The 9,814-nt window shown below is 37.5% G+C and overlaps 2 protein-coding genes and 1 long non-coding RNA gene across 3 annotated transcripts in view; 1 reads left to right on the forward strand and 2 right to left on the reverse strand.

Moving 5' to 3' along the window:
- Nucleotides 1-9,814, reverse strand: part of LOC117986911 (NADH dehydrogenase [ubiquinone] 1 beta subcomplex subunit 2, mitochondrial-like) — a 132,694-nt gene that overhangs the window by 2,670 nt on the left and 120,210 nt on the right. The window lies entirely within an intron of this gene.
- On the forward strand, nucleotides 21-1,416 carry LOC117986779 (uncharacterized). The gene is made up of 2 exons (XM_034973632.2): nucleotides 21-178; nucleotides 264-1,416. The coding sequence occupies exons 1-2, from the start codon at nucleotides 55-57 to the stop codon at nucleotides 1,400-1,402; spliced, it is 1,263 nt and encodes a 420-aa protein (XP_034829523.2). The 5' UTR covers nucleotides 21-54; the 3' UTR covers nucleotides 1,403-1,416.
- Nucleotides 1,985-2,738, reverse strand: LOC138403124 (uncharacterized). The gene is made up of 2 exons (XR_011237414.1): nucleotides 2,511-2,738; nucleotides 1,985-2,354 (listed from the first exon to the last, which is right to left on the reverse strand). It is a non-coding gene; the product is annotated as an uncharacterized lncRNA (long non-coding RNA).

Genomic DNA, 9,814 nt, shown 5'->3' on the forward strand with positions numbered 1-9,814 from the left:
CGCATAGTGAAAATATCGCAAAAGTTAAAATGGAAGGAATAAGAAATAGTGGTTATGTTATTTATTTTTTACATTATAGTTTCTTCTTTTTTGCATTATGTTTTGGAAATCAATGGTTTTAGTGGCGATGTTAAAAATGAATCTTTAAATGAAAATGAAATAAATTCAAGTTTCAATGGTATAGTATTTTGTGAGTCTCTGGTGTAGGTAAATTAAAACTAAATAGTCGTTTAATTGATATAAATAATTTAATTCTATTTTAGATTCTGAAATTGTGACAGAAAGTGGATCAGTTATGTCGAAACATAAATCTCTCTTACATATTATTCAAAATCCACGTGAAGCACCAAATTTAAAGTCAAATATATTCGATAATATGTTATCCAATGAAATGTTTTCCATAAAGCAGCAGCTGTATGAAAAGAATGAAAGTAACGTTTTACCATTTTTCATAACTTTTAAAAATAGTATAGCAACACCGACACTAGAATTGAAACAGCGATGGCCTATTGAAAAATCTTTATCTCAGTCAGAGGACGAACATAAAAAATCAAAGATAAATAAAGCTTGCATCACCAATGATCAAAAGAATATATCTACACCTGAAATGGGTGAAAATGATACATATGACGACAATAAATTAAATGGCAGTATACATAGCAAAGTTCTTGGTGTGAGAAGTTTCGAACTGCCTGTTCATCATTTGGAAAAATCAAACAATCATCAATGTACTAAACGTCAGTGTACTTGTATGAAAACTAATCCACATACAACATGCAGTTTTCGATGCTCGGATCATACAAAGAAAATATGTACTCGAACCGAAAACTATGTTGCTGCAAATCCTCAATGTACAAGAAACGTAATGCCTTTTACATACTATCCTTACTATGTATATTCTACATTGTTTCTAGGAGTTCCAACAGATTCTTCAACTGTTTATTATCATCCTGACGTAATTAATGAATTAAAATTATCAAAGCACAAATATTCGAAAATTAAAAAACCTTCAGTTGATTTATACGTAGAAAGCGATGACAATACATATTATGATGAAAAGGAATATCTAGAATATTCAGATAAAGAGAACCCGAAAAATGTAAAGTATCCGAAAAATAAATACGAGAAAGAAAACACAAAAATACCAAAGAACATGAAAACGGTATATTTTATAGATTTTAAAGAAGAAGAAAAGCCAATGTTAGAGGTAGACAAATTTAATGACGGCTATTTGCAAGTTTTAGATAGAGATAAATTCGTAGAAGGCGTCGTAGAAGATTTAAAAGTTTACTACAGTGATGCTGTAATAAAAGATTGCTACTGTTCATTATCATCTTTTAAATTTGAATCTCAAAACTCGATTATTTATGTACCAATCTTAATAACGCTTATTATGTATTAGTTTTAAAATCAAATGTATTTATATTATTCGTTGTAATAAGCTGAATTCTTACTGCTATCAAAGTTAAAGTATTTAGAATTACCTACTGTAATATTATCCACATTATTATCTACTCGAAGGGACACCAAACTTGTCTTGCGTACCGTAAAACTACACAAGTATGGTCCTGATTTGCCAATTTTCAAATTTGTTCTTTTTGCACTAGAGAATGGATTAACATATTTAATACCTATTGATGTTTTTAGATAATGTAGAACATAGTAAGTAACACACCCCAGGTCAAAATATAGTACATGTGTTATTTCAACTATTAAAAAAAAAAAAAATTGGACCATTGTTGTATGGCATGTTGCCAACTATGGTTCAAATTATAAATCATACTCGGGACGCATATTGTGACACATTGGACTATAATTGGATGTTTTGTTTGAATGCCTGAAGTTTAGTTTTTAAGAAAAACACAAAATAATGGGATCAAATTGAGTTTTATTGATTAAATTACACGTTACAATAGAATATTTTGTGAAAATTCTTTTAATCTCAAATTAAATGTTTTAAAATTACTTATCAAATCTTATACAATGAATTGATCTATTTTGCGACCATTTTTATCAACGTACCTACATTTTCACAATGCATCTCAGATCGAACATCGTACCTAATAGGGAAGCCAAAGTAACACATTTATATTGCATGCTGGATAAAAGCAGCTTCTTCAGCTTCTGAAAACACACATTGAAGACCTGGCTGCCTAACTTTGTTACCCCGATACGCTTTTAATTTCAAAATTATCGAGTTTCTCGGAATTTTATATTTTTCACCAGCTTGACGCTGGGTCAGCACTTTGTTGCTTATATATCAATCAAACAAAGTTCCATTTGGCGATCACTGTAGCACTTATATGCACGGCCTTCAACTTTCCTTCTCATAAACTTGTCTCGTGACATCATTTCTGGAATAAAACATGTTTGTTTTTAATTATGGTCCAAAAAAACGTTAGGACCATAGTTGAAACCTAAGTACCAAATTATTTAAAACAACTTTTAAAAAAATTAATAGGTGCAATTACAGAGAAAACTATATGTTAAATACATGTTAGCAACATTACCTTTCTTATGAATTCAACTCCGTGTCTTTTTCCTCACTTTAGCCCGGGTTTACGAATAAAAGTTTGCAGAGTACTTATAACACGTCTAAACAGGTTTATCTCGCAGTAAGACGAATAAATTAAATTCACAACGCCATCTCACCAAAAAGCACGAAACTAGTAGACTTATAGGTTAAATAAAGTAAAAACTACGAAGCAATGAACTAGATGTCACTACGAGTCGAAACCAATTCGATTTTGTTTAAAGAGGTAGCTGGACTATAGTTGTGGCCCTGGACTATGGTTGTGTAGTTTTACGGTACATAAATATTATGTAAAATAATTAGCTCGAAGATTAGTCGTGTACATAATATGATGTACGCCTATAATAAATATTAAAAAGCCAAGTCTATGTTTGCAATTTATTTTTAAAATAATCACCTATGCTGTCGATCGTCAAAACTAATGAACGAGAAAATTCTCTGGCATGAAATATCCCTGCGATAGGCGGGTGGACTGCTTGACCTAAGAAGAAAATTTTAAAAGCGCCCTGCGTGTTATATATTATTAATCAACGGCTTTTAAGACTAATTCGTTTGTACAAAATCTCTAAACTGCTCTAAACTAAACCAAACTGACAGGACTTACCGACAGGTAATTTTTTTTTTTTTTTTAAAGAATATTAGCCATGCTAATCTTATCTTATATTCCCCTTTCCTCTCCAACTAAGCGTAAAGCTTGTGCTAGGAGTAGGTACGACAATAGTGCAACGGGTGGGGTTTGAACCGCCGCGCCGACCTTTCGAAATTCAGTCCGCTCCTCAACCGTTGAGCTATTGAGGCTCAACTTAGTGTCAACCTTTTCACAATGTTCCCTACAGACAAGGATAATGTAATACCTATAGATGGTATTACTTAGATCTGTCAGTCTAGTTTGGATACAACCGAATAAGTAAATAAGTAAGTTCTAGTAGATATAATATACTCGTAGGCTCTATACTGCGCCGAGGGGGTATTGGTTTCCATACTTCAGTACTTGTTTACCTTTGGCATGCAGATGTGAACGTCAGGATGGCCGGTGAGGTCCTGGAAAACTGATGAAATATCTTCCAAATAATTGTACCTAAATTGTACTATTTAGTATCTTTATTAAGATAATTAGTACCTTGATCAATTAAATAATAATTAAAGAATCTCATACACCGGCCATTCTGACGTCAGGTTCGCCGTTGTGTTTTTGTACCTGGCTTATAGATAGCTATTTAATTATGACGTAGACATCTGCTAAGAAAGGATTTATTAAAATGTAACCCTAACAGCGATCACGCACTCATCCGATCCGAATCCGTGAAAATACGGATATATATAATGTCATATAAGCTACCATACAGAACAAAAAGGAATTTCATGGATTCGGATCGGATGAGGGCGTGATCGCTGTAAGGGGGTAAAATAGGATAGGGGTTTGATGCAGTCCACGTGGACAAAGTCGCGAGCATAAGCTAGTACTTAATATTTAAAATGTATAGAGCAAAACTTCTCTAATCTACTATTAAAACAACAAATTATAATACCTACACAAAACAGATGCTTAATCTTATAATCATTTTGGATAGGTACGTTTCTCACTCCTTCACGCCACAATGACTGAACCGCAAGACCCAGCTTTGGGTGAAAGGAACAGAGATAGCTTATGCCCTGAATTAACACATATGCATAGGCTACTCTTTATCTCGTCAAATGAAAGAGTTTTTTTTTAAATCTTGCCCAAGAAACTCTTGGGCAAGATTTAAAAAAAACCTTTATCCACGCGAAAGAAGTCGCGGGCATCAGCTAATATACAATATTTAGAAAAATAATAAATTAGTTTGACATCAACGCCAGACGGATGTGCCGCAGAAGATTTATTATAAGCGCTATTTTGAAGAAATCCTTAGAATTTGTACCTCTTTTATACCACGCTCAGCCTGTACCTGCCTACATAATATACTGAAAAGAAAATAATTCTCTATTGATAGGTATCTAACTATATTATCTACTTATGTGTCTTGAGCACGCTTTTTACGCTTAATGTAACTGGGAACTTGTGAAAAATTAAAATAAATATACTTAATTATAAAAAAAATCTAACATTCAAGTCTGATCCCATAATAAGTAACATGGAAATTCCTAAATCTAGATATTCTACTTATTTAAAAGTAGGTATCCTTGTTGGGTGTGAAAAAGTGAAAGTGTGTCCATTAAAAGTATGCTCCTGAAAAAAGCATCATCATCATCATCATCATCATCTTTGAAAAGAGTAACCACCGCTTTTTTGCTGGTTCTTTTCGGTAAGAAAGACATTCCGAGTAGTACAACTAGTACTTTTCCAATAGTCCAAAGCATTAATTTTAGTGCCATCCCATCGCCGGCCGGTGGGCCTTGCTTAGTAGTGACTGAGCACGGGTCTCCTCTCAGAATGAGAAGGGTTTTTCGCCAGGTGCGGATTGGCAGACTTCACACACCTTTGAGAATATTATGGAGAACTCTCAGGCATGCAAGTTTCCACACGATGATTTCCTTCACCGTGATAATACATATATGTAGGTAGGTATGGTAGGTATTTAATTCCATTTCTAACCTGGGGTCATTACTACCACCGCATATGTCCTTGACGGGTCTTGCCAGTCAGACAACGAAGTGATCCTATATACCTAAAGGGTTCCTTTTTAGGGTTCCGTTCCTCAAAAGGAAAAACGGAACCCTTATAGGATCACTTTGTTGTCGGTCTGTCTGTCAAGAAACCTACAGGGTACTTCCCGTTGACCTAGAATCATGAAATTTGGCAGGTAGGTAGATCTTATAGCTGACATTTGGGGAAAAATCTGAAAACCGTGAAACCCGAAATTTAGGGTTAGATCAAAAAAAACAATTGTGGTCATGAAGTAATAATTAGTATTTTCAACTTTCGAAGTGAGTGACTATATCAAGTGGGCTATCATATGAAAGGTGAAGCACCTGTACATTCTAAAACAGATTTTTATTTATTTTTATGCATCATAGTTTTATTAATTATCGTGCAAAATGTCGAAAAAATACGACTGCAGTACGGAACCCCCACTGCGCGAGCCTGACTCGCACTTGGCCGGTTTTTTTTTCTGGAGATACGGCAGCCTAAAAGTTAACTTTGACACATAATATGGAGTATATACTTAGTAGTATATATACGTAGTAGCTATTTACCTCCTAACTTATGCCAAGCAATCTCAATTAAGCACTGACCGTGTTTGTATATCAAATCTAATGGAAAATTACGCTTCTATGAATGAGCAGCCACCTACAAGGCAATTAAATTAAAATTGTTTACCCTCCCTAAGCGATATTCGCTCAAGGACTAATATTAAGTGAAAAACGGTTTTGGTTAGTTAGCCCTCATTAATCTACGTTTTGACTACGAGGAGTAGGTACCTATAGTACCTATTTACTAGAGCTGTCGCTAGCTCAAGGACATTCGAAAAACTGTTGATGGAACTACCAGTAGGTAAAGGCAACATTTCCTTTTCTATTCTAATAGGTACGGTACGTACTACTATTGCGAAAGTGTGTCACTGTGCTATTAAAGCTCACGAACTTGACGATATTATTATAGGCATAGGAGATAGCTTGCATCCTGGACCTGGACCAGGACTAGGTCAGCTATAATAATTGTGACTACGGAACCCTACACTGCGCGTGGCCGAATTTCAAATATAAAAAAACCGGCCAAGTTGGCAATCACTTAACATCAGGTGACCCGCCTGCTCGTTTGCTCGCTATATCTATTAAAAAAAACATAATAGTAGGGATACATGAGGCCTTACTCTGTAGTAGGGACATAGGAGTCAAATCTGAATTACTGTAGATAATAAATAATAATTTATGGTAGACTAGCTAATGCCGCAACTTCGTACGCGTGGCTTTAGTTTTCCAAACATCCCGCTGGAACTCTTTAAATTTCCGGGATCAAAAGTAGCCTATGTCACTCTCCAGGTCAAATACGCAAAAAATCACGTCAATCCGTTGCTCCGTTGCGACGTGATTGAAGGAGAAACGAACAAACCAACAAACAAACACACTTTCGCATTAATTATAACATGGGTAGTGATACTTATAATATTAAAAGTTGCTCTAAGTAATCACAAGGATTTTTTAATCAAGCAAATAATAAAAACTTCGAGTTATTACGCTTGAGTTTTGCTCAAGATTTTCTTTGCTTAATCCACAACTTATTCTTTAAAATTAAATTTTTACCTCTTTCAAGAGTTCTAAAATGGAATTCACGCTAAGACAAGGGCATCAGTCGTGGGACGGGACACCATTAGCTCCGCGTGCCTGGATTTCGGTGACGGTTCCAGTGATGAAGAACAGCAGGAACTGTCGGGAGACGATCGGCAGCTGTCTCTCCCCCCCCACCCCAGCCACCCTCACAACGGGCTCTACGGGCAGCGGCACGTGCGTCCCGCAGTCAAAACTGTAGCTGAAGGGTTGATGTAATGAAGAACCAGCTACATATAATGATGTTTATTTTACACTTTACAATTGATATGTTATGTACAATACAGACGGGCTCGCGAGCTTTATATAATACAATGCTAGAAGATGTTGACGTGACGAGCGGATGATAGGGAATGTGGAATCTTGTAACGTGCGTGACCAGGAGGATTCTCTACTGCGTTCCAAATTTGAATATTGTTGTGTGGCAGCTGCGAAGTTTTCTTAATAGCTGCCAGCCAAGTAACGGTAGAGGTTGCACCTCTACATCACCCCCCTACGGAGTGAGAAACAGAAAAAAAAAGAAATATTAAGTAAGGCAAGTATTATATACATAAGAATGAAGGAAAAGAACCCTAAAACTAGAACATGTATTGATAAAAATGAGAAGGCAAATAGGATTGAAAGTTGCCTCAATGTTGAGTCTTCTGTAGCAGTATCTGGTAATGGTGTAATACCTCAGGTCATTGTGTACACACTACACAAGGACTGGGAGGCAGTACTTAAGACCAGAGAAATAAGCAGTGGACCTGTATGCCTATGTGACACGGAAAAAAATAATTACAATAAATGAAGCGTTCGGAGTGCAAAAAGGTTGATGACGGAGGAGACGCATGATGAGCAAATCTTCTTCACGTCGAACCTTGGCAAACTCGCGTCCACATAGACCTGAAGAGCGGTTCTGAGCGCGATAAACTCAGTGAACCTGGAAAAGTGAAAAGGTCGAAGGACTTACGAACGAGTGACATCGTGTCTTAGGCTGCCCAGTGTACTACAGGAACATGTGTGCGGAGGCTATACAGCACTCCACAAAAGCTGCTTCACTTTGAAATAAAAGATGATCCGCAATGCACGGAGGAAGCTTTGCTGAAAACCTTACGAATTGTGGCATGGTCCGTAGGGGTTTGTTGTGAATGGAACCATGGAACGGAGAGATTAGTCCTCTTCATACGTGTAATAATGTTGCTTTATAAATTGCTGAAATTTAAATTGTTATGACAGGAAAATTTTACAAAATACAATGGCAATTATGACATGACAATATAACTAAATAAAATTGTTCTAAAAAAGTAAAATGTCTATAAAAAATTCCCTTTTTAAAATGAGATGATGAGACGTCACTTATTGTCTATATTGTTCATGGAATGTTAATGTTCTTTTTCACTGAATTTGAAAATTAAAAAAAAACGTCACTCAAAAATAATTTTCACAAAACAAAATGCAATGTCACAAATATTATTGTTAGAAATTGTTTTTCAGCACAGAAGAAATAATGTCCTTATAAAACCTGGATCCCTCCTCAGGGCGCCTCGGATATGTACTCACAAGGCATGCACGTATGAACCTCGCGTCGGGTTCAGGAGGTTGTGTTGTGGTCAGCGATGTAGGACAGGGTAGGTTGCGTAGCGTGCCGCGTCGAGTTAACTGGATTGCGTCCACGAGGGACACCATCTGTGGCGTCCATGTCGAGTCGCAGTCGTAACTCGTAGCTTTCGCGTTCAGAGGGTGCAGCTAATGTGGCCGCACGTCGTTGCTTGTTGCGTTGAGTTGCTTGCACGCCGGAGATGTACGGGAGCAGTGTGCAGGCTCGACCGTAGACGCAGGTACCCAATGTGGCTGATGTGTTCCTCAATGATGGGTCACCAATTATGTAGCTGAAGGGTTGATGTAATGAAGAACCAGCTACATATAGTGATGTTTATTTTACACTTTACAATTGATATGTTATGTACAATACAGACGGGCTCGCGAGCTTTATATAATACAATGCTAGAAGATGTTGACGTGACGAGCGGATGATAGGGAATGTGGAATCTTGTAACGTGCGTGACCAGGAGGATTCTCTACTGCGTTCCAAATTTGAATATTGTTGTGTGGCAGCTGCGAAGTTTTCTTAATAGCTGCCAGCCAAGTAACGGTAGAGGTTGCACCTCTACAAAACCGCGGCGCGTGCGCGGACGGACTCCCTTGAAAAAGGACCCCGGATGGGTTCGAAACTAGTCGGGCTAACGTCGACTACACAAGTGAGTAAGCCGGGACAGATAGTATTTATAAAACTTTTTCCAATGAAAAAATTGAATTTTTACCTCTTTCAAGAGTTCTAAAATGGAATTCACGCTAAGACAAGGGCATCAGTCGTGGGACGGGACACCATTAGCTCCGCGTGCCTGGATTTCGGTGACGGTTCCAGTGATGAAGAACAGCAGGAACTGTCGGGAGACGATCGGCAGCTGTCTCTCCCCCCCCACCCCAGCCACCCTCACAACGGGCTCTACGGGCAGCGGCACGTGCGTCCCGCAGTCAAAACCGCGGCGCGTGCGCGGACGGACTCCCTTGAAAAAGGACCCCGGATGGGTTCGAAACTAGTCGGGCTAACGTCGACTACACATGTGAGTAAGCCGGGACAGATAGTATTTATAAAACTTTTTCCAATGAAAAAATTCACAAGGTAAATCATCTTCTTATACTTAACTAGCTTGGGTTCGCGACTTCATCCACGTGGACTTTCAAACCCCTATTTTACCCCCTTACGATCGCAGCCAAATTGTTAGACAGTCGCAGTCTGTTGGTCAGGCAATCGCAGTCGCGCTAACCAGAAGATGAGACTCTAAGATAATTAGCCCTCATTTTTCAAGTTAACTTCAACTGTATCTATAACTAACTGTAAATATCAAATTAAAATTTTGTATAATCTTAGAAATCTAAACATGTAAAGGAAAAGCTGACTGACTGATCTATCAGATAGGAGGCAAAATAGGGGTTTGAAATTTGTGTAGTCCACACGGATGAAATCGCGGGAATAAGCTAGTTAACCAT

This window comes from Maniola hyperantus, chromosome 12 (assembly GCF_902806685.2).
Source record: "Maniola hyperantus chromosome 12, iAphHyp1.2, whole genome shotgun sequence".
Taxonomy (NCBI): Eukaryota; Metazoa; Arthropoda; class Insecta; order Lepidoptera; family Nymphalidae; genus Maniola; species Maniola hyperantus.

Coding starts and splice junctions, on each gene's coding strand:
- LOC117986779 (XM_034973632.2), top strand. CDS start 55: ATGTTATTTATTTTTTACATTATAGTTTCTTCTTTTTTGCATTATGTT. Junction 179..263: donor AATAAATTCAAGTTTCAATG/GTATAGTATTTT, acceptor ATTCTATTTTAG/ATTCTGAAATTGTGACAGAA.